Raw genomic sequence first — 27,916 nt, 5'->3', positions numbered from 1 at the left:
ATTTGGCCTCATTTTCCCTTATTTTGTAATCTGAGCTTAGCAGGCACCGGGGGCATCCTAGTCGTGTCTCTTGGCTACCTTTGCTACCTTCTGCTGTGATTACCCCGGCATGGGAACTGTTGAGTCGTGGACTATACGATGAGATACTTCCTGAGATGGGAATAAATTCCAGCTGCAGCAAGAAAACCAAGAAAAGACCATACAGGGGGTAATACCATTTTAATAGTCTCCAAATCTCCAATATGTGAAAGAAAAAATAATAGAGTGTGGCAGTATACAGCCATTACCAAGAGAAGCAGTGTTAGTCAGCTTCTCAATGTTGCTTTTTAGTATTAGGAAAAAGGAGTTGAAGGAAAAACATTTGGCCTAAAACTTATCCGTAAGTTGCTGGGGGTTATAGGAGATGGAACCTGACACTCAGTAAATTGCATGAGAACCACAGCTTAAGTTACTCTATGTCTTCTGGCCTCACAGGATGAGGCAGAGGTATAACCGATTTCTTCTCTGTATCTCTGGAAAGAGCTTTTCTCATATCTATAGCAAAAGAAAAAATGTTATAATAGTAACAGTCATTATACAAAGCCATATTAAGTGAATACTCCATTAAAATAAGGCAACTTTTAATCAATGAAATTTCCTAGAATCATAAGACTACCTCAAGTTGGAAGGGACCCATAAGGATGCAACTCCCTGCTCCACACAGTAGTACCTAAAATTATACTGTATGATTAGAACACGGTGCAGCTATTCCTTGAGCTCTGATGGGCTTGGCATTGTGACTGTGAATTTATAACAGTCAATTGAATGTTAATTTATAGGTAGACATCTGAGAAAAACAAAGTTTCAAGTCCCTGTTACAGGATGAAAGGAAGAAAGCACTGAGATTCTTTCTTGTTTATTGTTTTGCAGTTTATTTTGCTGGAGATGCTACAAAATGTGTAAATGGCAAGATTAAGTTTCGTAACTGATATAATCTTAAGTAGGAAAAGTTATCTAAAGGAGGATACAAAAACCCCACTAATCAGCAACTATCTGAAATTATTTCACATACCAAAAAAAGAATAATTGTCTTACAAACAAGCTCAGGAACCCTCAACATGAGAATCGCTCCATTCAATTTGAGACAGAAGGAGAACTTACCGTAAGCATCTTCATCTGGCTCCCCACTGCTAGCTGAGTAGTACTCTAAGACTGTCCGGTACACACTGTAGCCTAGTTGCTTATACATATTTACAGCAACCTGATTTGATACTCTCACAAAGAGATCGACAAAAAATCCACCCTTTCTTTAGCAGGGGAGGGAAAAAAAACAAACAGACAAAACCACATTAAGGAATAGTAGGTAAATGTATTTCTAAGTAAGAACACATAAATTGTAATGAAACCAAAGCAAGTCTGATGTAGTATGCTAATCAAACGTCTTTCACAATGTAATAACAGATACACTCCTTTACCAAGGGAAAATTCAACTATAAACATGGATTTAATTTTATTTTTGTCACACGGCCCTTCTACAACAGTCAGTGGACTCAGAAATTTGAACAGAAAGAACAGGACAAGCTAAACACCCCCACAGGCCTAAATCCATGTGACATGATTAAAGAAATATCCAGATATTTTATTGCTTGGATTAGGAGGAGTGGAATCAGTTATGAAATGCAATTGCCTAACAGGAGATGATAGACCCTTAACTTCACAAGGCAAATTTTTCAAAATGGTGTACTATTTTTCCAATTTTCCCATTTTTCCAGCGATTGCCCTACCAGAATCAGTTAGGGGGATTTCCCAGTTGGTTCATCTGACACTGAATTAAATTTTCTAAGGTACTGAGCACAGGATGGCAAGTAAGCTAAGATACTCTCTGCAGTGCAAAATCTGTTCAGGACTGTGCCTGAGGGCATTGTACAAAGCCCAGTTACTGAACAAGTACGTTGGAGGCCCTACAGGAAACAGTGCTGACGTTTCACAAAGCTCTTTTCCTGTCAAGAAATGTTCTTTTATGCAGTATCTCTACTGGAATTCAGGCTACGTCCTTAGTCTGGCAAGTTAGCTTTCAGAGAAACCCTGAGATTTTAAACTGCTAAGCAACTTTCATAACTCCTCCAACTATGAGGAATTTCAGAAAATTACAACACCAGTGAAGCAAAATTCTGCCACATAAACCAGGGACAGGTGTCTGTAGAAATACTGCTTTAAAATATTACTTTAAAAGATACATTTAAAGATAGACATACTACTCACTTTTCTGAAATTTCTTCCAGGAGCTCCATCAATTTAGCAGCCAAACCCAGCCGTCGAAATTCTGGTGCAACAGAGAGAGCAGTAACGTGTCCGTGCCATTCTTCCCTAGCCACAGAGCCTTCAGCTTTGCCCATGACTGTGAACATACAGAGCATCAGTGCAGCAGCGCCTCTGGAGTAATGCATTGCCCACAGCCAGACAACTTCACGAGAGGAATAAGCCATGCGTAAACATATGTCACAATGGTTGTGGTAAAAGCTAAAACAGGGATGTCTACCTTTTCACTCTAAGATTCAGCAGCCACTAAAAATGTCATTCTGCTCATATATTACAGCAGTTCCTTGACTAGTGTTAAAAAAACACCAAACAAATTTGCAAAGTCCTTGCTGGAGGTGACTTCTAAATGCAAATTTCAAGCAATTCTCACAAGTCTTTCCCTGAACCAAAATTTAAAACGGGACTAAAGTAAAGGAGGAGCAAAGGGCTAGAAAACTACCAAAACTACCATCCTAGCCACTATTTGAGACTTTTGGAAATTATGGGGGAATAGAGCTTGGGAAGCTTTGCCAATCTGGCAATAGAAAGCTAAGGCCCTGCAAACAGGATGTGTTTAAGGTTGGTGGGGGGGGGGAAGTGGAGGTGGGGATGGTGTTTTGGGTTGTTTTTTTTCCCTAGTTTCTCTCCTTTGTACACTGGGCCAATCCAATGCTAGTTAATTAATGAACATTTACACTTCTACCCTGTGCTTTTACAGATATCACAGTCACTGCTAATAAGCAACAAGTGTGGTGGGTACAGAGAAATGTTCTGTACAACACATGTATTTTCAGCTTTAGTATTAGACAAATAGTTTTATTTTCTGGGTCCCTGCAAAAACCCTTACTCTGCCCCACCTCGCCTCCTGGCAGTTCTCTTTGGCATGATTTATGAAAAACACAAATATTCCACAGCAAAATAGCAAATGACATCCAGGTCCAGAGCTTTCCCTTACAGAGCAATGCAAAACGCAAGCCCAGTACTTTTACTGACTGTAAAGGCAGCGTAGGGACTTAACTTCTGATTACAGAAATACCCATTCATCAAATACCGGTGGATGTTACCACAGCCAAGGCTCCCCGCTGCGCTAGGAACATCAAACTGGAAGCTACGGCCACGAGCGCTGCATAATACCCTAAGACATTTAAGAAAGGGGAAGATGCAACGCAACGTTGCTCTTCCGTGTTGGGTATTCGGTGAACGCGAAGAGTAAGAAAAGCTCCAGCGTTATAATCCCCGTAATAGGTAACGAAGGGAGACGTTACCGCCGGAACACCCGGCACTCACTGTAACCCATCAGCTCCCCGCCGGGCGCCTCGGCGACGATGAAATACTCGGGCCAGTGGGCGAGGTACTGCAAGTAGAAGGGGATCCCGTACTGGGCGCTCGGTTAAGGAGCAACTGCGGCCGCCACGGCTGCGCCCGACACCGCGCCCCTGCCCCGGCGGGAAGGATACGGTTTCGGTCAGCGGGTCCAGATTGCTGGGGCGGAAGAGAGAGAGCGGAGCTCAGCACGGGCCCGCGCCCGGGCCCGCCCGGCCGGCGGGGCACCCCGAGGACCCCGCGGGGTGGGGAAGCGCGCAGGGGTTCGGGGGCAGGGACAGGGGACAGCCTGAGCTCACATGTTGTTGAATCGGAAGAGGTCGTCGCAGGTGAAGGCGCGGAGCGTTGTCATGATGATGGTAATCACGACGCCGACGGTGAGGGTGACGGTAATGGCGCTGCCCCGGAAGCGCTCCAGCGCCCAAGGAACACTTCTGCCACGGAAAGGCGGCAGCCGGAGCGCCCCGTCCCCTACGCAGCCCTGGCCCGCCCCGCAGAACCGCCCCGGCCGCGCCCCCGCCTCGCAGCGGGGCCCCGATCCGGCCCGAGAGCTGCCGCGCGGGCCGGGCCGAGCAGGGGTGGCGCGGGAACCTCGACCCGGGGCAGCGGGCGGCCGGCTGGCACGGCTGAGCCGGCCCGTAGTGGCGTGAGGCGCGGTGTGACGGGGCCCAGCGGGGCCGCAGTACTGGGAGTGGTATGATCTTGTGCAGCTCCACCCCGAGCACACACCGGCTACACGTAACACGACGTGACCGTAATATGCGAGACTACCATAGGCAGAAAAAACAACTCTGGATCGGGAAAGATACCGCCAGACGAGGCCGGACACAGGCGGGAACTGCCGTGCCCAGCACATGCTCGCCTCATGTGGACTGAATCCTACGCCTGCTCTCAGCACCAAAACGTGACTGATCCTAAACACCCCTCACCGTTGCACTGATGTAAGCACCTCGCCCGTCCCGCTCTGCAGTCTCTCCACCTTACCCCCTCAGACCACTGGCTCTTCGACTTTGCTTTCAGAGGGCTGTGCATCAGAATCCATCCTCAAGAAGGTCAACATCAATTTAACTGGGACGCTGCTACCAGCGGCAGATAGGTGCCTCTTCATCCTTTGCAAAAACACAGGGCTGGACATCATGCCAGCCAACCCTGACCTCTTCCAGAAACACGCTGTACTCAGCAGTGGATGATACTCCGCTCACCGGTTGCACAGCACCTCCTGTGGCACCCAAAAAACCAAAAAGACGAGATGTCCACTACGCCCATAAGCATTTGCCTACTCCACACAGCCTGCTGTGCCACTCGTCTCACCTCCATCAGGGTAATTCAAATGCTGAGCTATTTCTGAACGGTTACCACTGCACGGGACCCAGATCACTCTAGTTATTCTGAAGGAAGGTTATCTCAAAAGTTTGAGGCTATACTGCGGGTTTGATTTTTGTCTTTGAAAATTCTGCAAGAGATGCAGTGAATGGAATTTGGGACAGTGTGTCTTGGGACAATGAAAGGGGCCTTCCTTGACCTGGAATTTGGAATCGGGAGATGCTGGCAAGGCTACGCCAGGCAGAGCGTAGCCTGTCAGATTCGAGATCTGTCAGACTTCTGATGTTGACTTTAAGAGTCAACATTTTGGTAGGAGGAAGTTGATTCAAGGTCTGTAGTTGTGCAACAGTGATGTGGGATTTCAGAGTTGCTAGAAGTAGGAAGAGACTATGCTTTTCAGGATGGTAGTGGAGGTGTGAAGGGGGGATATGAAACTTGGGAGAAGGAATAGACCATTTTAAGGCTGGTTCTTGGTCCTTTGAGGTGTTAGGAAATGTACAGCTTTAGAGTGCTCTCCCGCTTGAGGCATTCTTTTCCTGCAGAACACACCCTTAAGAGGAGAAAAAGCTCAACCATTCGCTTGACCACTGTGACTAAGGCACTCTCCAGCCAAACCAGACCTCAGGCTGTTCTGCTGTACTGCCTTTACATCTGAAGTGCTAAAAGGCACTTTGTTATTGTGACTGAAGTTGGTTCAAAACCTGGTCATGGCTAGAGTATTCTTTGTTATTATCAAATTAATTCCCAATATTGTAGCCTAAAACGGTATTTTCTATTCAGTGAGTCTGGGTTTATATGTCAAATGAATACACATCTGTGCAGGCCAAATCTTGGGTAGCTATCTCTGTTGAGTGAAGTTCAGGTGAAACAACTTCAGGCCTTACTTAAGCAAAAGTACAGAGATTAACCAAGACTTCTTCCCCTTCATAATTAGCTTTTACTTGTATGTTACAAGTGGAATATCATTCAGTCTCAGCTAGGATGTGTAGAATGTAAATTAAGAGGCAATTTTAGCACTTCTATGAAGACAAAGAGGATTTCTCCCTTCAGAAAACAAGTATTTTCCACAGATAGTTTTATTTTCAATTACAACATAATCAAGTATTGACAATTAGTGTCTTTAAAGCTACAGAAGCAGGATTTCAGCCCAGCAACAAATGTAGAATCAACTCTATGTTCAATTACAAGTCACTGTCCAACGGAGACTTTCTCTAGAGTGTTTAATGTTAGCAAGATTCACTGAACGTATTCAAGGTATGCTGTATTTCAAGCATTGGTGGAATTCTGTCTAAGGGACTCATCAATAAATGAAGACATTTATATATATTAAAAAGAACCATAAACATGGCTTCACTGGTATCAATTACTGTGAGAAGCAGCAGCTGTTTCTCAGTACAGAAAACTGATGCATGAACATGGAAAAAAACATGATGCATGAACAGGAAAAATTAAAAACATAAGTGTGTGGTATTAAGTGCGTGGCTTAGGTAGGATCTTACTGTGTTTTTTGTTTGTTTGTTTGGGTTTGTTGTTGTTTTGGCTTGGGTCTTTTTTCAAATGCATGATCCACCATGGAAAGAGGCCTGTATGAAGATCAGTACCAGCATGGTTGATATTCAAGGGATAGAAAAGCTAAGCATTCACACAGTCAAGTTTTGATTTGAATATTATATTAAAAAAAAAAAAAAAAAGCCAAGGCCTGTACATTTAGATACAGAATTTAAATGTTTCTAAACATCTTAGAATACAACCAAAGAACATGTTATACTCAGATTATGAGAACCAGCCTGTTCTGATACAATGTATAAAGTGACAAAGTCCACAGCAAAGCTATTGCTTCAGTTCCAGAATGTAAACGCATCCAAAAGAAGAATATGCTGACGGTTTTACAGATGAGATAAGTAAAACAAAGCAATTGGTCATATAAACCTTTTGTCTCTACAAGGCTTAGTTTACAAGCTCAGGCTGCACGTTTATTCTTCGAAGGATGTCTTCTGGCATACAAAAGACAGGATTAACGGCCTTAATTTGTTCTTCTCGTAATAAAGATAGTCCAGCAATACCATATAAGGTGTGAAATGGATCCACCTGGGAAAAAAAAGAACGCTTGTGTCCATTTACAAAAGTCAATTGGTTTTTCACTTGTATAGAATGAAGTTTTTGTTTGCCAACAAGAAACTGAAAATCTCTGTGGCTGGGGAGGACAATACAACTGAATGATCACAGGATTTTATGCATCTTTTATTTAGAAAAAATAAATACTACTTACCATATCTCCTGGTCTATCAGCAAATCCTTCGGTCTCCTCATCCTGGCAAGCCAAAATAAAGCAGCGCAATTTCTCTCTGTCAATCAATCCACTGTATCCTACCAATCATCTTCAAAGAAGCTAGCACCCACCACGAATAAAATACATCAGGTAACTGGCAAGCATAGAAGCAGATTATTATTTCATTTGGTTTTAAACATAACGTTGCAAATTTTACTGATAATTCTGCACATTATCAGGTGAGCTGTCATAATACTCTTGCAGAGACACAACACTTAAGAACGTCTTTGGAGTAAAAGACTTTCTTGACAGCGTCTCTTTTTGGCAGGCTTCTGTCTTCAGGAAGGGAAAGTATCTTTCTCAAACTTCTTCCCTTTGTCAAGAAACAAGACCACAAGAATGTGATTTTTAAAGACTTTACCTTCTGTGAGAGATGCTGAAAAACCATGGCACTTTTTTCAAGAGAAAATACAAAGAAGTTCATATCAACTATTTGTATTTTGGGGGCAAGGGTTAGGGTCACAGCCTGGAGAAACTTTAGTGTCCTGGTTCTCACAGTATTCAGAGTAATTCTAGAGCTAAAGTAATCAGTAATAAAGAACAACCTTAGAGCATCCTGTCCTACATAAGGAGTTCAAACCCAGCACTTTAAATCCAGCATAGTTTCTGCCTAGAAAAGAATGCTGTATTATTTAGTTGTAATGCCATTAAAATACTTCCTCCATAAGACAGAATGAGAGATGCACACTGCAAACAACCAAGCAAATTTTTCAGAAGTGTTTGAGCCTTTTTGGTACATTTTCACAACAGTTTGCATGACCAGAATAAACTAAAGTGAAAAACCAGAACAAAACAAAGGCACAAGCGATAATGAGAAAATACGCCTATAAATGGAGAGAATTGCAGTGAAAAAATAAGATTAAGGGCTGCTTCTTATCTGGGGGAGTGTATGCACGAATAAAGAAATTAAATGCCCAAAAGACTAGTACAATTTTTAAATTATATACCTCCAAAAAACTCAGATTAAAATAAAAAATTTTAGTCTTATTTTGGTCATACGTATCTGTCACCTCAGTGTACACGAATAATTTATAGAATCAAAAATTATCTATAAAATGCTCCAGTAAAACCTGTAGCTAAGGGGTATTTCAAGATAACTTACAAAATTGGCAACAATCCAGTAACCATTAATTGACCATGAAAACATTCTCAAATACGACAACGTTTAGAAAGCGATACAGCTAAATTCTACAGTTTTGTCCATTAGATTTTTATTTTTTTTAATAAGATACTGAAATAATTTTTGCCATGGGCTTCCAACAGTAACTGGTTCATAAATCTGCAATCATCAAAATCTTAATCACAAACACTTTTTTCTAAAATTGCTACACTCACCTGGACAGCACTGAGGGTATACAGAAGATGAGGATCGTGACCTATGCTGCCACTTATTCCACCACATTCATATTGACACGATTTGATGAATGACAAAATTTCTTCTTTGTTTATTCGGTGCAGCTGCCCCATGAAATCCATTGCTGTAAGTCCCCAGTACACACCACTCATCCTCAAATACTCCGACATACAGTATTCCTGAACAGTGCATTATTTTAGTTCTCGGTCAGATAAGCACACCATCAATACAGTGCAATGAAAATACATTAGTTAACTTTCACAATTAGCTTCTAGTTAGTCAACCACCTTCCATCCATTTAGCAATCACGCATCAGCCACTCACGGATATTCTGTACATCGTGCACACGTGTATATACACACACATACAGGGAAATGCACGTGTAGATACCAACACATACTACACTCCCTCCCTCTCTGTATTTTTCTAGTTCAAAGCATCGAACTCAATGTCAAATCAGGCACGAACAAGTAGCTGTGTGCCAATTCACTTCTGATCACTAATTATTTTGGCATTCAAAGAAGCCCTCAAATTGCCACCCCAACTAGTCTCAAAAAATAAAAAGTCTATTATTTCCCAGTGCCAAAACTCTCATAATTTGAAGTTGTGCTAGGAAGTGAAATTTTATATTGAATTCTCTTACACTGATTACATCAACTACACTACACAAACATTATTTTTAACATGCAGTACAATCAAAAGCAGCAGTGCTTGGCGTGCTTTTGTGAACAGTAAAGGTAATGGCAACTTTTCTTCACACAGGCAGCTGCTGACAATTTTCACCTGCTGGAAGCAGAATCTCATTGCTGTGGACTACATCCAACCACTTGTGACTACAAAATTTATGTAAGTTGTCCCATCAAAAGAGTAACATGCAAATGCAACTCTACGTGTGCATTCCAGTGGATGAAGAAGCTAGCAGGTCTGAGAGTAATTACAGAGCTAAAATGATAATCTTCAAATTTATAGTCAGATAATACATGCCAAATCTCATCACAGACCTAGAGAAATAGGCACCTTTATTTTATACTTTAGATGGCAGGGTAAAAAACAATTATCTTGTCAACATGCATCTAACCCTTAACTCTGAGACAATAAATAAATAAATATTACTGTTAACAAAACCACAACTGTACTGCAACAAACTGATACCTACACAGTCATCTTTCTTTGGTCCATATGAAGCGATATAGTCTGCATGTTTTTCTGCATGTTTTTCTGAAAGTAATGTGCTTGGGGCATCGGGTTTTATGATAACATCCTTTTGCGGTGTCCCCTGTAAAAAGCACCAACAAGTCAGTTGTAATGTCAGGTCAAAACTTTTCAGTACCTTGGTATAATATAGCAAACACCGGTAACTGTGACTGGGAAAAGACATCTCTAGCCATTTTGAGCCTAGGTCAGGTTGCATATCTCACGCCATCACTGTTTAGCCTGGCTAAATCCTCCCCTGGAAAAGCCTGTGAACCAAACCTTGCAATAAAGCTAAGAAATAACACCAACTCGCCAAGAATAACCTGAAGTGCCGGACGCAAGAGCCCTTCCCCGGGCCCGGCCGTGCCGCCCCGCGCCCCCGTGAGGCCCGGCCCGGCCCGCGCGCTCCCGGGGCCGCTGTAGAGCCGGAAAGGCGAGCGCCACCCCCGTCCCCCGAGCGGACCCAGTGCGACTCGCGTTCCTCCAAGGCCGATACAGCGGCGCGCTAGAAAACAACGCGTTCCCGGAGGCGAGACGAGCCGCAACCCGCACCCCGCCACCCACCATGTTTCCGCACGCCCAGGAAGCTGCAAAGCGGAAGGCGATGGCCGGCGGGGCCTCGCCGCGCCCGCCCGGGGACCGCTCGGGCCCCGCCCGCCGGCGGCTGCGCAGGAGCGAGCGGCGCCGCCACCGCCCCGCGTCGTGCCCTTCGTGAGGCGAGGGCCGCCTGTGGCCTTGTGACTTGCTGCAGATAGTCTAGTCTGAAACAGGTAGTAAATGCAAAATACCTTAACTCCAGCTGTGCTCTTTCTTGCATCACAGCAAACAGGACAGCGTTTAGAAATAAATTCGGTTTCCTCCCTCAGCTCTATGGAAAAGCAAATCCAAGAATTTAGTCACAGGTTAAACGAGTAAAGATAACCGTCCTTTTGCTCATAACCGTCTCTCTTGCTTCCCAGTTAAGGATGTCTTGAGTGATTAAGTTCATGATTACCAGCTCTTGACGCTGGCACATGTTCCCCATGAACTATACCAGGTGGGAACATCAAACAAGAAGTATTATCACGTAGGACAGTCAAAAATAAGGTCTGTTTGTTACATATGTCAAATACTTACCAAAGATGTTGCATTATGAGTCCATCTGGAGGAAAATCAGTAATTTATGGAGGCTAAACACTTTCTTTAGAGAAGTAACTTCCTGGGTAGCTTACCCAAGAAGTAAGGATTGCAGAGCTTCTATGTGATAACAGTAATAGTACCACCCAGCATCAAATTCAGATGAGACATGAAAGATCAAACAGAGGAAAGGGCATTTTGGAGGGAAATTAGAAATGACTTAGTAGAATTATTGAGGTTTAAAGATACCTCTTGAAATTTTGGAGCACAACCCACCTACACCAAGTAGGCTTAGCTAGAGCAGGTTGTTCAAGACCACTACCTGTTGAATTTTGAGTGTCAGATGGAGACCACCACCTCTGCCAGCGTATGATATCCCTCACAATAAAAAAATAAGTTGTGTTCCAGTGGAATATCACGTATTTTAATTTGTCCCTGTTGCCTCTTGTCGTGTCAGTAGGTACTACTGAGACTGGCTCCATCCTCTTCATTGCATCCCATCAGGTGTTTCTGAGCTTTCTCTTGTCCAGGCTGAAAAGTTAACCTCTTCTCACATGACAGATGCTTCAGCCCTTAATATTTTTGTGGCCATATGTTAAACTCCCTCCTTTAAAGGGAGTCCCCGTTTTTTCTTATACAGGGGAGCCTAGAACTGGATGCAGTATAGCCACCTGTATCCAGTAATTCGTTCAATAACTCCAGGGAATGTCCATTCTGCCAACATGGCCAAGAAGGATCTATCCAAGGTTAAAAAAAAAAAAATCAAAAAAAAAAAAATCAATCTAATTCCTTCTTCTTGGCTGTTCTTGCTGCATAATTAAATATATACATTGATGGAAAAGAATAATAAGTTTATATATATCTGAGACATTAAGCTATTAGAGAGCATCCAAAGGACAGCAATGAAGATTGTGAAGGGCCTTGTGGGGAAGCTGTATGAGGAGTGGCAGAGGTCGCTTGGTCTGTTCAGCCTGAAGGAGTTGGAGGGGAGACTCATCACAGTCTACAACTTCCTTGTGAGGGGAAGAAGGGTAGACACTGATCTCATCTCTCTGGTGCTCAGTGACAGAAGCTGAAGGAATGGCTGGAGCTGAGTTGGGAAGGCTCTTCCCCCAGAGGGTGGTCAGGTGCTGAACAGGTCCCCCAGGGCACTGGTCACGGCCCCGAGACTGCCAGACCTCAAGCAGCATTTGGACCGTGCTCTCAGGCACAGGGTGGGATTTTTATGCAGGGCGAGGTGTTGGACTTGATGGTCCTTGTGGGTCCTTCCCATCTCGGTGTACTTTGTGATTCTGTATTTAAATATATGGATTTTAAATAAAAAATATATTGTAAGTCATTCTTAAGGAAAAGCTACACTTGAAGTGATTCATCCTCATTTAATATATACATGCTTCAGAGTGTAAAGGCCAGAGACTCTCAAGCTGATACTGATACTTCTGGATAGTACATAAATCCTCAGCACAGACACGGTTCGTTCACTACTCATTAAGATATGCTGGTTAAGTTTACCACAACTGCTATTGCAGTTACACACAACTCTGCCATTGCAGAGAATAGCAATGCAGGCCTTCCAGCTGCCTAAATGGAATGGCTCTTCAGCTGCTTGGGGCAAGAGCATAAAGAAACTGGAATACGGCTACTAACATGCTTCAGAATTTGTATTTTGGGTTAGTTGTCCAGTGTACGTGATATGATAAGCAAAATGAATACAAACCAAACACAACTTCTCTTAAAAATATTTTATTAAAATGCAGCATTGACTGTCAAAAATTACATTCTGATTATCTTATTTTATAGTGAGAACAGAATTGGTGCTTGATAAAGAACCAAATAAAAGTATTTTGAAGGAATTATTTTCTTCATCCCTTTTTAATTCTATTGAGAAACACACTAAAATCTTTTTCCATAAGAACACAGACCACTACAGCCACACAGGAGGCACTTTATACATATTTTAAGCCTTAAATTTGCCAACGTGTTCACGAGCTATGATCATCCTTTGAATCTGGGCAGTTCCCTCATAAATCTGAAAAGAAGAAATGCAATGATGTTACTGGGTGATTTTTAGAAAGGTTTTAACAGGTACATATTTGTAAACCTCCACGGCACTAATCCAGTGTGGATTAGGATGTGCAGGAAGACAGAAAAAACAGAGAAAATTCCAGTGTGACAGAGAAATTACAGTGGGCTAAATGGAATGTAACTCATATAAGATGCTGAGAAAATCTTGTTCTCTCAGGTGCTCTTACCTAAAGTCAGAGGGGCTCTTGTGCAGATAGGCAGATAAACAAATTCCTCTTATTTCAGGAAGAAAATACATTATTTAGATTTTTCAAAGTAGGATATGAAATCATGGGTAGAAGGGAAGAGATAACTTGTCCTCAAGTGTTTTCTTCGACTAGCCTTTCAAGGTCCTACCACATGTTGTCTCGGATCCATTTGTTTCCATTGCTTCCTGTTAACGAGTACTCTCTCCCATACAGTATTGCTTGTGATTTTCTCTATTCTTGCATTTTCTTCTAGAAACAGCCTGCATCACCCCTCTGTTCTGTTTGTTTGCTGGCAGCAAAGTCAAAAATAGACAAAAAAGCACCTATGAAGTTCTAACGCCAAAGGAGGATGTATGCTCCACAGGCATACTGCAATGGAATGCAAGGCCTGAGGCAACACAGTTTACCGGCCTTAATGTTTCTGCTCCCAGTTCTGCCATAACTTGATTTGGCAAATTGCTGAAAATCATGCAAATTCAGTTATAGGAATAAACTTTCCAGAAACCTTAAAAAGCATTTTAAAAATAAGAACGCTATAACCTGCGTTCACATTAGTGTTCTGGTCCAGAACAAGCTGTTGATTCCCAGGGTGAATTCTCTGCTGCCCATGTTGATCCAGTCCACAAAACAGATTGTTTTGTGAATACTAGGTGCCTTCTGAAACCAACTGAAATGGAAGCTCTGCTTTCTCTCTATACTAAACATTCACCATTCCCTAGGAAAGCCGTAATGGCTTTTCAAGCCTGCAAGGCTTTCTGTGAACTCTATGAGCCTGCTCAAACTGCTTTGAGTGTAGCTGATCTTGGCAGCTGTTCCTGCAATTTACAAAACAGCTCCTATTGCACTAAATTTCCAATTGCCAACAGCCATGGAATTCAAATGTAAAGACATCACAACTCACAATCTTCTTAAGTAATTACAGGAAAGGTTTTGGTTTATAAGCTGATGGAAACAGTTTCAAGATTCCTTGACAAATAAAGAAAGGAAGTTTTCCAAATTTAAGAGTTTCCAAACCTAAGACTTTCTACCAAAGTAGCTGAGATTTGTAGCCAGACAAAACTAGGGCACAGTAAGGACGTGTTAAAATGCTATCAGTAAACACAATAAAAGGATCATGTAGTAACAAAAAAGAGCAAACATATGAAAAACAAGTTGAAAAAATAAAGTTTTTATGCATGCAACGTATGGCCAGAAATATACACCATCTGGAACTGAGCAGTAATACAGCAAAACACAGTGAAGTGCGAGATATAATCAGAAGACATGGACAAAATAATTGCAAGACAAAACCCTTTCCTGGCTTCTTTAGGGGATGAAATGGAACTATTAGTGTTAGATGTCAATGAAGATTACTGGTTTCGCTGAATGCAATGAAAATATTCTTGGTGAATGAAGAGCTGCAGCATATATATATGCCAATATACTAATTATAACATGACATGGGAGAATTTTTTGACACTAACTCTGCAGTAAAAAACCTGGGGATTACAGTGAACTATGGGCTAAACATGAGTACAAAAAGGTCTTGTTGTTAAAAAAAAAAAAAAGTATAATCCCTCTAGGTTATGTCACGCTTCTGTTGATACAACACATGTAATCATTTTAGATGTCATGGTGTCAGCTGGGATAGGGTTAATGTTTTTTCCAGTAGCTGGTCTAGTGCTGTGTTTTGTGAGAATAGTGCTGGCAACACGTTCATGTTTCAGTTCTTGCTCTGTAGTGCTTACTCCAAATTCAGAACTTCAGTTTCCTGTGATCTGCCAGTGAGGAGGTGCACAAAAAGCAGGGAGCATGGCCAGGAGTGCTGACCAGGAATGGCCAATGGGGTATTTCATGCCATAGAGAGTCATGCCCAGTATATAAACTTAGGGGCAGTTGACCAGGAGGGTGCCGACTGCTGTGGGTGGATTGCGTGGGCATTGGTCATCAGGCGGTGAACAGTTTTATTGCGCATCGCTTATTCTTTTTGGGTTCTATTCCTATCCGTGTCTCCCTTTTATAATTACAATTTATTCTATTTCTGTTATTAAACTGTTCTTATTCTCAATCCATGAGATTTACCTTTTATTCAAATTCTCTCCACCACCCCTCCGGAGCAGGGAGGACAAGGGAGTGAGCAGCTGTGTGGCAACTTCGTTGCCAGCTGGGGTTAGACTACAACACCGTGATACACAATACTGGTGGTACCTCAGCCACAGCATTCTACACAGTTTATAATGCCAAAGTTTCAAACAGAAATTTTAACGGGAAAGAAAAACAAAAATCCTAACCGAACAAAAACCACCTGTTCCCTCAGAAGTCACTGGGGTAAGGAACTGCTTTAGTGTTCAGGCTAAGAAGACAGCTAAACTGTAAGAAGACATCAATCCATACAGATAGATAGTCAGAAGATTTGCATCTTGGAAGGTTTTTGAGAGCTGTATGATACGTAAACCACCTCTACTTATAAAATGCTAAAGCAAGCGTTGGTATTTTGATCAGGATTATTTTCCTAAGAGTTGAAAAACATCAAAATTGAGAAGCCAAGAATTGCAACGAGTTACCACATTGGAATTAAAAATCCCCCAAAACCACACAACATAGTTTATTTCTCTTAGCGGTTTCAGTTTTCATCAAATGCAATGACTTTTGTATGGAAGTAATTTCCTGATCTGAAGTAATTTCCTGATTTGAATTACTCTTTCTTTAAATGGAAGGATTACTGCTTTCATTCTAAAATTATGTTTTTAGTATGTGTTCATCGTGCTTTGAAGCAAGTAACCATTAGTTTATTCTATATAAAATCTATGCATTATCACATTCTCTTTTGCTTACCTGGTAGATTTTAGCATCCCTCATTAGTTTTTCTACAGGATATTCAGTATTAAATCCATTTCCTCCAAAAATCTGTACTGCATCTGCAGCTACTTGGTTTGCAATGTCACCAGCAAATGCCTTCGCAATGGAAGCGTAGTAGGTATTCCTGCGACCGGCATCAACTTCCCATGCAGCTCTCTGGTAAGCCATCCTAGCGAGTTCAACTTTCATTGCCATTTCAGCAAGCAAGAATGACACTGCTTGATGCTATGATGAAATAAACTAGGTTAATATTGCCTGCTTAAAATTCTATGACATCCGAGAAAGATATAATCTCCTTAATACAGGGACTTCTTTAAAAAAACTCAGCTGTACAAGAGAAGTTCTACAGAATATGCGTCATGCTGTCATATATGTATGTTGAAGTATACTTTTAAGCTTTCTATTTCCAAATCCATTTAGTCACAGGGATTAAATACTGATTAAAGAACAGTTGAAATTCTTCTTTCCTATTTATGAGATTGGTGTTTACTTTCCTGTTTATTCATATTTTTTCAAAACTAGTAAGCAGCATGATGGGCAATGTATTCTATTGGTGTTAATGCTATATGTCTTGTTTCACATACCTCAGATGTTTTCTTCTTTCCTGAAAATCCCTCTTTATTAGCACTTAAGTATGCCCTGCTGGTATGTAAGTTCTGAGTTTTCCTTCTGCTTTTACTCCTATCATTGATAAATTACCAAAAATTCTTGAAGTTACCACATGGCTAAGTTTACTTATGGTGCAACCTATATGCTTGGAAACCACTAAATGGCAGAGTTCTAATATAAAAATTAAGGAAATATAAATATCAAGGAATAACCTTGAAAAATCAGTAGCCGTACATCTGGTGTGAAAACGTAAGGTTTTATTATATTCTGTCTGCCCTCATACTTACTTCTACAATTGGTTTCCCAAAGGTTTTTCTCTCCAAAGCGTATCTAGTAGCTTCATCAAGGGCTCTTTTTGCTAATCCAACAGCACCGGCTGCTACCTAAATTGAATACAGGCCAGAATAAAAAATCAGAAATTCCTGCTATATTTCATAACCAAGTTTTTTCTGATACTTACAGGTGGTCTGGTCTTATCAAAAGCTCCCATTGCGATTTTAAAGCCAGCTCCTTCAGCTATCAATACATTTTCTTTTGGGACTCTCACATCTTCAAAGACAATGCCTCTTGTATCTGAGCAGCGTTGACCCATATTCATTTCCTGAAGCGGGAAGGTTAGAGATGTGCTACTAAATTGGATTATTAAAAGGTACAATATGTTTTTATTCTTTAAATATGTGACTCAAAGCATATAGTTTTTCTTCCCCAAAACACTTAATCTAAAAATTACCATATACAAGGCAAATACTAGTTTTGTACTCGCATACCAGTGTGCCCTTAACTTGTCTAAGCTGGGCAGTTTACTTTCTCCTTATATGTAGCTAGTTCTGTCACTGTAGTCAGTCTTCTTGTCTTCTTCTAGTTTAACTATCTTTGAGATGCAAGTGGAAAAAGAAAAGAATCTAATATGCAGGAAGTACAGGTATACTACAAGTGAATAAATAAATGAGCTTTTCCGGTTTTCAGATTTCTTGCCTAACATTCAACAGTCAGTTTTACCTAGTTAAAAATAGTACTTTTTTGTATATAGAGAGAACTAGCATCAGTATCTCTAAGGCCTCTTCTTTGACCAGCACTAGCTAAAATTAAAACTCACTGCGTGTATTTACAGTCAAAATTCTCCAACTTGCTTCTTATTCTTTCAAGGCATACTACGTCTCATTTATTGGCACCTGCCAATACAGTAGTTCTCAAAGACTCTCTTGCAGCCATTCAAAGTAGTCATCCTACTGCAGACCATTCTGAGTAATTCCTTTTCTGGAATAATAGCTTTAAAATTATGTTTTATGAATAGTTCCTCTATGTTGTGAAAACGAAAAGATGGTTGTACATAAGCATCTGAAACTGTTCAGTTGTGTAACAGTCTTTTTCTTTAGTGGTATACTTGTTTTATTATTAGTTTAGAAATGAAGAATAATTCCTGGCTTGTTGAACAAGAAATAACAGTCTTCACCTTTCTTCCAATTTGGATCCCTGGGCTATCTGCTTCCACAATGAATCCAGTAAAGGCTTTGCTTGCCGGAGTTTTTGGATCTGGACTGGTACGTGCTAGCAAAAAATACCTAGTGTAAAACAAAGTAGATGGATACAGTTTATCCTCACAATTAATAAGATATATTTCTATAGCGCTTTGAACATTTTTATGTGCATTTCTACCATATAAGAGATTCTGTCTCTGAGTTAACAACCTTTCTTTCTTGCTCATCCTGAAAATAAAAGGAGAGGGAGCAAGAGAGTAGAAGTTTCAAAGATTCAAGGTTTCATAAAATTTAATAAAATTATTCAGATCAACATGCAAAGATTCCTTACCTTTTCCATGTATTCTAAGTCTTTAGGAAAGTAACACCTTCCCAAATAGTACAAAAGAAACCTATTCATACCATGTACATAAAAATTAATGCTTAGGACATACATTCTCGGATGTAAAAGTTTGAAATCACCTGATTTCAAAGATCTTCATTTTATTTTTCTAAATGTAAGTTGTAAATAAGTATTTATCTTAGAAATTACACAGCTTTTATGGTACTCAGTAATCTGATAGACTGTCTTTGGTGGGTCTGCCTTCAACAAGAAAATAACTAGAAAATTCAGTTTTTGGGTAGGTGTATAAAGTTTTTTCCTGGAATTCAGGGAAATTTCTGTGTTGTGAATCAGCGTGATATAAGACATGATTTAAGAGGTTTATATGGTAATAGCATGCTCCAGACAACAGAGTCATATCTGCAATCTTTGACAGATAGAAAATGTCTTCTTTGCAGAAATTAAGTAAGTAACACTACAATCTAACAGCGTTTCTAGCTTCACTAGGAGTAAAAGGTGTTTCTAGTAGAATCACATTTAATTTTGATAGCCGCAAGAGGCCATTCTTGGGTATGGAGCCATGATGTCATCATTCATTTTGCTTTTTAGGCTTTGCATAGCACTCAGGACTGCATTTGTATATGCTATCCTGATAAACTGGGCAGAAATTAAAATGTAATCCGCTGAAATGCAGAGAACATTCATATCTATATCTGAAGGATAGGTCTTTAAAGAATTTAACTGAGATCGGAGGGGTGGGGTAAAGCCACTACATAACAGCATAGAACTATGACACCAGTTAACATACCAGTTTGCTTTCCCCCCATTTGTGATCCACATCTTCTGACCATTAATAACGTATTCATCTCCTTTCTTCTCAGCTTTTGTTTTTATACCAGCCACATCAGAGCCTGCTCCAGGCTCTGTTACACAGTAAGCCTAAAAGAAATTAAGATGCGACATCTTGGGGAGTAAAAGTTCTGTCTTTAGTCAGCGACAAATTAATGCAGATTAAGTGCATCAAACTAGCTGTCAAAGATTTAAGTGAACTGCATTGTAAAATCCAAACACCAAATAAACAAAACCCCTCCAATAAAACCCCAAAACAACCCAACACCCACCCCCCTCCCTCCTGCAGACAGCTGGCTGAAATTACAATTTTCTTTATAAATCTGTAATAATACATAAAATTGGCTTTTAATCAAACAGAAACATTCTGTAACCCTTCAGTTATTACTTCCTCAGGCTTCAAAAATCATGATGTCAAAGCTGAGGATCTTTAAAGTCTGAAAATAAGAGCATTGAGTAACATTTTATGTTTACTGAGTCCTTCAATTAAGGAGGCTTAGTTGTAGATTTACATACATTGCACACAAATCTCTACTTCTTTCTATGTAACAAGTACTGTTTATGTAATATTTAAGATCACAAATAAGGTTTCATTCCCATCCAAGCTAAGGGTCTCCTTACATAAACCTTGTATTTTTCTTAAACGTGTACAACCCTTCTTGAAAGGGAAATAAAAACTATTAATTTTTGGTAAGTGACTTAGGATGGAGATAATTTTCCAAGTAATATCTTCTGTTTACTTACAGGATGTATCTCTTTAGGTATTTGCCAACTCTCAGTAAATGTCACTGTTTACATACAAATCAAAAAGGGCTACGTTGTGAGTACACGTAAGTGTTCAGGGGGGAAAAAAATCACAAAAAAAAAAAAGAGGAAAAAGTAAGAAAAAAAAGGTAGTAATACTATTAATATGGTTTAGAAATGTTCTACAGTGTAGCAGTTATACTTACACACATCATTGGTTCCTCTGTCATTCTTCCTAAGTATTTTTTCTGCTGATGCTCATTTCCTGCAATGATGACTGGCATTTGCTGAAAGAGAATATTTAGACCGCTAATGCAGCTCTTTCAAGTGCAGAGGTTGTAGTTTAAGGGATCTAAGGAAAGACAGAACTTACCCCTAGGGAGTTTGCTTCAATGGCAGTTTGAACCCCTGTACATCCGTAAGCCAACTCTTCTGTAATAAGGCACGCTTCAAAACTGCCAAGGCCAAGGCCACCTATGGTTGAAGTATTTATGTTACCCGAGGGGGTTTAAATTATAACATATTAATATTAGTGATTTACACAACATAATTGACACAAATGTATTCTTCCACATACATGTAATTGTGTACTGTATTTGGTTAGGCATTCTCATAAATGTATTTTAAATAAATATTCATCAGAAGAGTAACAGATAAAATTGCGTATCATGTATCCAGAGTTACTGTTTGACTAATGTGGGACAACTTGCACAAAGTGGCAAGAATGTACCACTCACATTTTTTTATTACTGTACATTCAAGAATTAAGAGTTCCTAGGAAGCAGAGAAAGGGCTCCTGAGCCAAAAGCATTTGGGAACAAAAAAGTGTCGCTATCAGTAGACAACCAACGCAATAATCTGTTTCTGACAGAAGCCAACACTATGGCCAAAACTGCATATAAATACAGTAGCAAATACCTCAAAAATATTTTCCTGAGAAATAATTCTCTTTGGTATCTTTGTTACGCCAACCCCTCACAGCCATCTGCTACATTAATTTGTCCAGTCTCTTTTTGAATCTGTGTAAAATTTTAGCACCTATATTCTACAGGGGGCAATAAGTCGCAAATTAACTCCACACTGCATGCAGAACCATCTCCTTTCACGTATTTTGAATCTAGCACCTGCTGACATAATTTGATGCCTTCTAGTTATATTGAAAGGGACAGTGAACCATCAAGCCCTTTTCACAGTCTCCCATGACACTGACATTTTAGTCATTTCTCCCACAGAATTTACATCTCACACAGAAAAAAACTTCTGTAAACTTTGTCATCCTTTTACAAACCTTCTCCATTTCCCCAATACTCTCTTGAGATGGAAGGATCTGACTATATGAGTTAAAGAGGCAAGTGCAATTTGGATTCAGGAAGCAAGCAGCATAATTATGCCTTCTGCTTGCTTTTTTTTTTTTTTAAATTCCCTTAAGGATCCCTCTTGACCTTAGATTTTACAGTTTTGACCACTTCTGAGCATTACACCCATGTTCACAGGATCCAAAGAAGTCTCTTCTGAGAGGCATTATCTAGTGCACAGCATACCTTTTCTCTGTGAAGTTCAGATTGCCTTTTTCCCTTCACATATGCATCACTTTTTCTTTTTGGAATCGCATTGCCATTTTAACTCTCCCTCTGTTTCATGACCTCTTCCTGCAGCTCTCTGAACCAGATCATCTTTTCTACGCCGAATAACTTAGTATTACCAGCAAACTCTATCACTTTGCATTTACGCCCTTTTCCAGTTTATTTATAGGCATCCCAAATAGCACAAGACCTAGCAAGGGTGTGCTGCTAATTTTGTCAGTATGAAACCTGATGATTTTTAAGACTTACTTTGGAAGCTCAGGCACTCTCTCTCAACCAGCGATCCCTTGTTCACACATCGATCAGCTATTTCAGAGAACTATGATTTTATGAGGCATGAGTTCCTTTCACTAAAACCCTTCTCTAGTACATCATGTTTATCTGTATCACTCATACATCTTACAAGCCAGGACTCTGCTGTACTGGACTCAATCTAAACTGAAAAACTGTCCTCAGAAGGGATAAACTCCTGGATTGCTCTGTAGGAGAGACTAGAACGAAACATGACCTTCTAATGGCCCTGCCTAACCAGCTGACACTGCACCAGGGGAACATTAAGCAGCTGTAATCACAGTAGAAAAATCTGGTCATAAATTACTAAACCATAATCTGTCTAATTCGTCTCCTGATTACACCCACACCTAGTAACACACTTGCATGTGTCAACCTGCCTACTGATTAAATTTACAGTATTCGAGTATGTGACTATTTAGTTGGTACAAAATCCATAATTACACATGGAAACTCATCTAATGTCTTTTCGTTGTTTCATTTTACAAATTAAAAAGAATGTTTACTTACCACAGCTTTCCGGTATGTGTGAATTCATAAGACCAAGCTCCCAAGCCCGCTTTATAAGTGGAACAGGATACTGAAACAGACATGGAAAAATCACCTTCTGATTCACCACAACCAAAACTTTAAATTTTATGCAGGCTAAGGTAAAAGTCAGTTTTTCCCTACTCTTCCCTTACACTATGGTAGATTTACCTCTCCAGTTTTGTCATATTGTGCAGCAACAGGAATAATTTCCTCCACAGCAAATTTACGAGCAGTAGCTTGAAACTCTTTCTGTTCATCAGTAAGTTCTGTTTTAAAAAAGGAAGAGAAAAAGATCATAAATCCTCTGCTGTCTTTTATTTTTCCAATTATCAGGACTACGAGAAAAAAGAAACCAGAGCATCCTTCCAGGACAACCCGAACCACCACTGTTTGGGGCTCTCCAGGAAGCAAAAAAGCTCAGGTTCCTCCTTCTCCTGGGAGAAAACCTCCGTTGTTCTCTGATCAACCCCTACATGCACTTACTTACATCTGATGAAACTATCCACAAAATACTGAAAATTAAGTAGAGAGGACTGTGCAAAATAAAATGTGTTACCAAAAGAAACAAGAAGAATGCTATGCTAATTAAATGCATAAAAAGACAGAGGTTGCCCAAAGATCCTGACTCTTCAGTTTCAAACATCTAGCTCTGATCCTCTAAATTTGCTTGTATATATATTGTATACAATATACCAAGATGAAGATGAATATCTTTTTTTTACATTTCTTGACAACCAAGTTCAACTATGACTACATTTGGGTACTATAATATTGAAAACAGCAATATGAGGTAAGTATTCAAACCTAAGACACTTTGGCAATTAAAAAAGACTTAAGAGGGACATGAGTTAAAAAAAGAATAAAATCTTAATTAGGATCACAACACACATATCTGCCTTGCCTCAGATGAAGATACAGTCACTTTGTTTTTCAAACTAATTTTTTATAGAAATATATTTAGAACAAACACCTTCATTTTAAAATCATGATGAACTACAATAGAGGGTATTATTCATTTTTAACTCTGCAGTTTGCCCATTACTGTTACATTTATTTGAAAAACTGTACCACTTACCAAAGCTAAAGCCAGCTCCAGGTTTGCCTACATGTAAGTTTTGCGCAGGTTTACTAGAATAGGACCTCCATCCGTGCCCTGTGATGGTTTGAAGCATTTGCTAAAGAAGAAAAGAACATGAGTTGTAAGACCTTTACACCTCAAGCCTCCTAAAGCTACTAACCTATCCACAGCACAACTTTAAATGTAGACTCCTCTCTAGAAACGGTATCACATCAAGTATAATACAATTACTACAGTGATAAAAGATTTACTGGCTACATTTTTGTGTTTTCCTCCTGTGGCTAGCAGCACTTACATGAACTGACACCTCTACCAGGAATCTCAGGCTTTAACAGGATAAAGGGCAAGTAAAGTGCTGTATACGCTTTTAAGTATTGTGCAATTGAGTATTTAAAAATTATTAAGCATAATTCAAATTTATCTTCACTGAGACACAGCAATATATATTTCTTGCATTTATACACACACTCATCAAACTTCATTTTCTGGCCCTCTAGTGAAATAATATCCTATTACTCAATGTTTACCTACGTGCAGATTTAGCAAGGTTTTGAAAACAATCTACTTATTAGCAAATAAATCAGAATATTTTAACAATGTACTAATCTCCGATTATTTCTCTAATCTTTATTTAAAGAAAGTAGCTTTCTTTAAATAAGCTACTGCCACAACATTATTATTATTATTATTATTATTATTATTATTATTATTATTATTGTTGTTGTTGTTGTTGTTGTTGTTGTTGTTGTTGTTGTTGTTGTTGTTGTTGTTGTTGTTATCCTCCAAATAGGAGAGAACACAGAAGACTATCTGAAATTTATTCTCCTCTTAATAATTATCATGAATTTCTTCTTCTTCATTGTAAATACTTTCTCTGCTTTTTTTAGTTCAGAGTCCCAAATACCGTTGCTACAGCTAATTTCAGAATGTCTTAATACTGTGCAAAAGCAGGTCTGAATTTGTTTTAAGAGCATGGTTCACTCTCTTCAAGAGCTACGAATCTCTGAAATGTTTGGAAATTAGTGAAAAATATGTAATTGGATACTTTTTTAGGATGACTCAAATCAATAGTGCAAAAACAAATTTGCCTGAACACTAAGGAAAGGCTTCTTGATTTTCTTCTGTGAAAATGCAGACTTCTTTTTTTAAATTGTGATCGGAGTAGTCACTTATTTCCTAGCATTAAAAAAGAATTAATTATTGATAGTAATGAAAACAAGATCGCCAGAATTTTACTGGTAAATCTAGAAGACAGACATTTGAGAAAGTTACACAGCTGGGGAGGCAACAAGTATCTTCAAAAAAATTATGGTAGATAAACTGTACTCTTAGAAATAATAATACTGTCATAGGTGGTTATAACACAGCAAAAGAAGCATGAAGAATACTGCCAATAACAGGTATCAACACAATGAAAAAAAGTATTTCCAGAAGATACTGAAAACTTCTATAAAGTGCAAAGGTGAAGAAATGCAGAAGGACCACTGCTAGGCACAGAAGAGAGAGAGTCTACAACATATTTGCACACTGTGCTGGTAATGTCAGTTTATTAATAGTTCAGGATAGCATTTTGCAGTAGGTAATATGTTATTAATTTCAAGTTTTTAGAAACAATAGACATTGCAAAACAGTATCTTGCTAAGTTTTCTGTTACTGCTACCTCTCATATTAAAAACCAAAACAATACCACAAAAACCTAGAAAGACCTTAATCCTTCAGAATTATTTACACCTTATTTTATGTGGAAAAAAGACAAGATGAGGTTGAAAAAAAGTCAGATGATTGTAATTTTTTTTCTCTTTTTTTACGCAGCAGCCCTTGGTAGACTAATGCATAGTTTTGCCACTAAAAGGTTTTACCTACATTTGGAAAAGTACTGGATTCAAACTGATGCTAAAAGAGATATCCTATATGAAAGAAGCTGTAAAACTTAAACCAGTGAACTTATGCCTGTTGTGGTATAGTATGCAAGGAAACACTGAGGATTACTCTGGAAAAACTCAACAGTACCCCACAAACAAATATGGACAGATGGGAGTCACAGCTGGAATCTGCATGACCGATCAGGTGACAAAGGATGAGGGTTTGCTACATCTAAGAATTTGGATGACCATCTATCTACTTGTCAACTTTCCTGTTGCTTGACTCTGAGGAACAGTTAGATCCAGTGACAAACTACTGCTAGTGATGTTCAGATGCAACTCCTACTGCATTTCCCTGCACTATTGTATAAACTGTCGCAATTACAAATACGGTCATCAATGTAGCAAGACTAACACTGGAAGAATGTGCTATCAGGAAAAGGGTATGACAACGCTACTCACAAAAGTGATGCAATCTCTTTATTACCTTGATGCCAAAAGAACTATAGAACTTGTGGAAAAAAAAACACATCACAGAAAACAGCGGGAGAACAGTAAGCTAAGGGTTGCTAATCTTGATTCTCCCTCATGTATCTCAGGGCAAAAATGAAAAGAATTATCAAGAGCAGTTTGTTGCTGGGGTAACATGTCAGGAGGTCGCTGAACTTGAAATAACAATTTCCTTCCTGTGGGCTTCCTTTATCTAAGGCATTACTTTTGATCCATAAGATACCAACTTCAGATGGAGACTTCTTCCCTCACGCTCACAGCAACGCTTAGGACCTGTAGCCAAGCTGCATCAGTTTGGGGCAAACTAACACAGCTGCCAGGAGGCTGTGAAGGGCCTTTCAAGTAATTCAGACTCTTGAACGTCTCTGGAAGTGGAGAATCCAGAAAAAGGCATGGAGACATTCTAAACGTGTTTTGAAGTTTTTATTTTCTAGTTTGAAGCTGTGAGGTTATTGGTGGTTCAATACAGTAGAAAGTTCTTACTTTAGAGAACCAACTATTATATTTCACCTATATTTTTTAAAAAAACTAACATAGGTAGTACAGCTATGTACGCTAAAGGAAACGCGTTGGATAAAATACCCTGAACTCTAACCCCCGTGTTTTGAAGCCGTCTCCTCCGTTAAATGGGAGGTGCCAGAAACACTTGGCACGACGCGGCCTTTGCCACCTGAGGAACCCCAGGGCTGTACAGTAACTCCACTAAAGAACATCAGATGCCACTACCCATTCGAACCGTGAGGATTACGGCCATAAACTCGGGTAATACCGCGAGGCAGGAAAAGCAGCACAGCGGGCGGATTCCAGCCTCGCCGGCCCTCCCCACCGGCGCAGCTCCTACGCCTGCAGCTGTCCCGGCGGTCACGGCGGGCGGAACCCGGGCTCGCCCTGCCTCTTCCGCCCTTCGCCCTCTGCGATCCATCGGCCCTTTCCCACCACCCGGGCTCCCTCCGCGCCAGCACCGGCAGCGCCTCGGTCCGGTCCGGTCCGGTCCGGTCCGTCCCGTCCCGTCCCGTCCCGTCCCGTCCCGTCCCGTCCCGTCCCGTCCCGTCTCGTCCCCTGCCTCTCCCTTGTGTCCTCCGAGCATTCGCCCGCCCGGGCCGCTCACCCGCGTCGCCCTCAAAGCAGCCATCTCGGCGGGAGTGCCCGGCAGCCGCAGCGGGTCGGCGGGGCGGTGCTCGGGCGGCTTGGGCGGTGCCACGCGGGCCGCCCACTGTGCCGGGCGGCCGGGGAAGCCCTGAGCTCGACCGTCCCGTCCCGCCTTGCTCTGCTCCTGCGAGAAGAGCGTCGGCCGGGCTGTTATTCCTCCGGCCGCTCGTGCGAGGAGAGCCGCGTCCTGTGACCCAGCCGGCCCGGCCCGTTCGCCCGGACGCGGGCAGTGTCCGTGTCCCGGGCTTGGCTGGTTTGCTGCCTTTTTGCTGAGTGTGCTAGGCTGGCTCAAATCACCTGTATCATTCACCTGTCAGCAGAAAAGCCCATGTAAGCAGTTGTACTGTCATTTGCACCTCAGAGAATCATAAACTCATGTTTCGTAGGTGTGCCAGGAACTAGAGAGTGGGCCTGACGCACAGGAGTTGTTGCCAACTGTGTTGATAGTTACATAAAATGTTCTCATAAACGTTCTTAATTCCGGTTGTATATTAAAGGAAATGCAGTGTTTTAGGTAATTATCTGCGGTGCATAAAATAGACGCTTTTGAATATTATTGTTTCACGGCAGTGTTATTTGGGGGTTTATTCAAACAAGGATTTCAAGGAAAATGGCAGCCATTGATTTTTCTGTGAATTCCTTATTGGGTGTGAAATTTTAACAGAATTAACAAAATAAAGTATTTTTCTGGAAGCTGCATTTTGAATAACATTTTATTTTACATAATAATACAAAATAATATTTTTGCCTCATTTTTTGCCTTTTTATGTTTGGCTCTTAATTGCTTGTTTTGTTTCTGATGGTTGAGAGTATTGATTTTGTAGTTAATACTAAAGAAACGGTTTGATAGAAAACTAGCCATATAAAAGTTATTTCCAGGCAT

At 40.4% G+C, this 27,916-nt stretch overlaps 3 protein-coding genes, 1 long non-coding RNA gene and 1 other non-coding gene across 8 annotated transcripts; 1 reads left to right on the top strand and 4 right to left on the bottom strand.

Moving 5' to 3' along the window:
- Positions 1-200: 200 nt before the first annotated feature.
- NAA20 (N-alpha-acetyltransferase 20, NatB catalytic subunit) lies at positions 201-4,087 on the bottom strand. Of its 4 annotated transcripts, XM_015636730.3 has the most exons (7): positions 3,900-4,077; positions 3,735-3,759; positions 3,565-3,655; positions 3,329-3,412; positions 2,242-2,377; positions 1,141-1,286; positions 201-534 (listed from the first exon to the last, which is right to left on the bottom strand). In XM_015636730.3, exons 1-7 carry the CDS (start codon positions 3,950-3,952, stop codon positions 449-451), a joined length of 621 nt encoding a protein of 206 aa, XP_015492216.1. In that variant the 5' UTR covers positions 3,953-4,077; the 3' UTR covers positions 201-448. The 4 variants fall into 4 exon arrangements, with proteins under 4 accessions (XP_015492216.1, XP_015492215.1, XP_015492218.1 ...); XM_015636729.3 differs by having other exon boundaries at positions 201-1,286; positions 3,900-4,087; XM_015636732.2 differs by lacking the exon at positions 3,329-3,412 and having other exon boundaries at positions 3,900-4,070.
- A 1,894-nt stretch (positions 4,088-5,981) lies between these two features.
- RABGGTB (Rab geranylgeranyltransferase subunit beta) lies at positions 5,982-10,815 on the bottom strand. Its single transcript, XM_015635733.1, has 6 exons — positions 10,795-10,815; positions 10,365-10,556; positions 9,763-9,882; positions 8,588-8,785; positions 7,193-7,234; positions 5,982-7,011 (listed from the first exon to the last, which is right to left on the bottom strand). Exons 1-6 carry the CDS (start codon positions 10,813-10,815, stop codon positions 6,871-6,873), a joined length of 714 nt encoding a protein of 237 aa, XP_015491219.1. The 3' UTR covers positions 5,982-6,870.
- Positions 9,526-9,608, bottom strand: LOC117244825. The gene has a single exon (XR_004498620.1). It is a non-coding gene; the product is annotated as a small nucleolar RNA SNORD45 (small nucleolar RNA).
- Positions 10,816-12,643: 1,828 nt separating the features above from the next.
- Positions 12,644-27,267, bottom strand: ACADM (acyl-CoA dehydrogenase medium chain). The gene is made up of 12 exons (XM_015636750.2): positions 26,993-27,267; positions 23,510-23,609; positions 22,603-22,700; positions 22,414-22,483; positions 20,403-20,503; positions 20,236-20,316; positions 19,245-19,375; positions 18,090-18,198; positions 17,097-17,237; positions 16,924-17,019; positions 16,004-16,252; positions 12,644-12,945 (listed from the first exon to the last, which is right to left on the bottom strand). Exons 1-12 carry the CDS (start codon positions 27,014-27,016, stop codon positions 12,874-12,876), a joined length of 1,272 nt encoding a protein of 423 aa, XP_015492236.1. The 5' UTR covers positions 27,017-27,267; the 3' UTR covers positions 12,644-12,873.
- On the top strand, positions 17,199-18,197 carry LOC109022782. Its single transcript, XR_002002042.1, has 2 exons — positions 17,199-17,285; positions 18,036-18,197. It is a non-coding gene; the product is annotated as an uncharacterized LOC109022782 (long non-coding RNA).
- Positions 27,268-27,916: the final 649 nt, after the last annotated feature.

Source organism: Parus major, chromosome 8 (genome assembly GCF_001522545.3).
Source record: "Parus major isolate Abel chromosome 8, Parus_major1.1, whole genome shotgun sequence".
Taxonomy (NCBI): Eukaryota; Metazoa; Chordata; class Aves; order Passeriformes; family Paridae; genus Parus; species Parus major.
The sequence above is the reverse complement of the archived record's forward strand: the minus strand, read 5'-3'. Positions and strand labels throughout refer to the sequence as shown.

Coding starts and splice junctions, on each gene's coding strand:
- NAA20 (XM_015636729.3), bottom strand. CDS start 3,952: ATGACAACGCTCCGCGCCTTCACCTGCGACGACCTCTTCCGATTCAAC. Junction 3,760..3,899: donor CTCTTCCGATTCAACAACAT/GTGAGCTCAGGC, acceptor CTTCCGCCCCAG/CAATCTGGACCCGCTGACCG. Junction 3,413..3,564: donor CGGGGAGCTGATGGGTTACA/GTGAGTGCCGGG, acceptor TAAATGTCTTAG/GGTATTATGCAGCGCTCGTG.
- RABGGTB (XM_015635733.1), bottom strand. CDS start 10,815: ATGTGCCAGCGTCAAGAGCTG. Junction 10,557..10,794: donor TGTGCCAGCGTCAAGAGCTG/GTAATCATGAAC, acceptor GTTTCAGACTAG/ACTATCTGCAGCAAGTCACA. Junction 7,012..7,192: donor CTGATAGACCAGGAGATATG/GTAAGTAGTATT, acceptor TTTTTTTCCCAG/GTGGATCCATTTCACACCTT.
- ACADM (XM_015636750.2), bottom strand. CDS start 27,016: ATGGCTGCTTTGAGGGCGACGCGG. Junction 19,376..20,235: donor CAGAGGAACCAATGATGTGT/GTAAGTATAACT, acceptor AATTTCTTTTAG/GCTTACTGTGTAACAGAGCC. Junction 17,238..18,089: donor GGATCCAAATTGGAAGAAAG/GTGAAGACTGTT, acceptor TTCCCGCTTCAG/GAAATGAATATGGGTCAACG.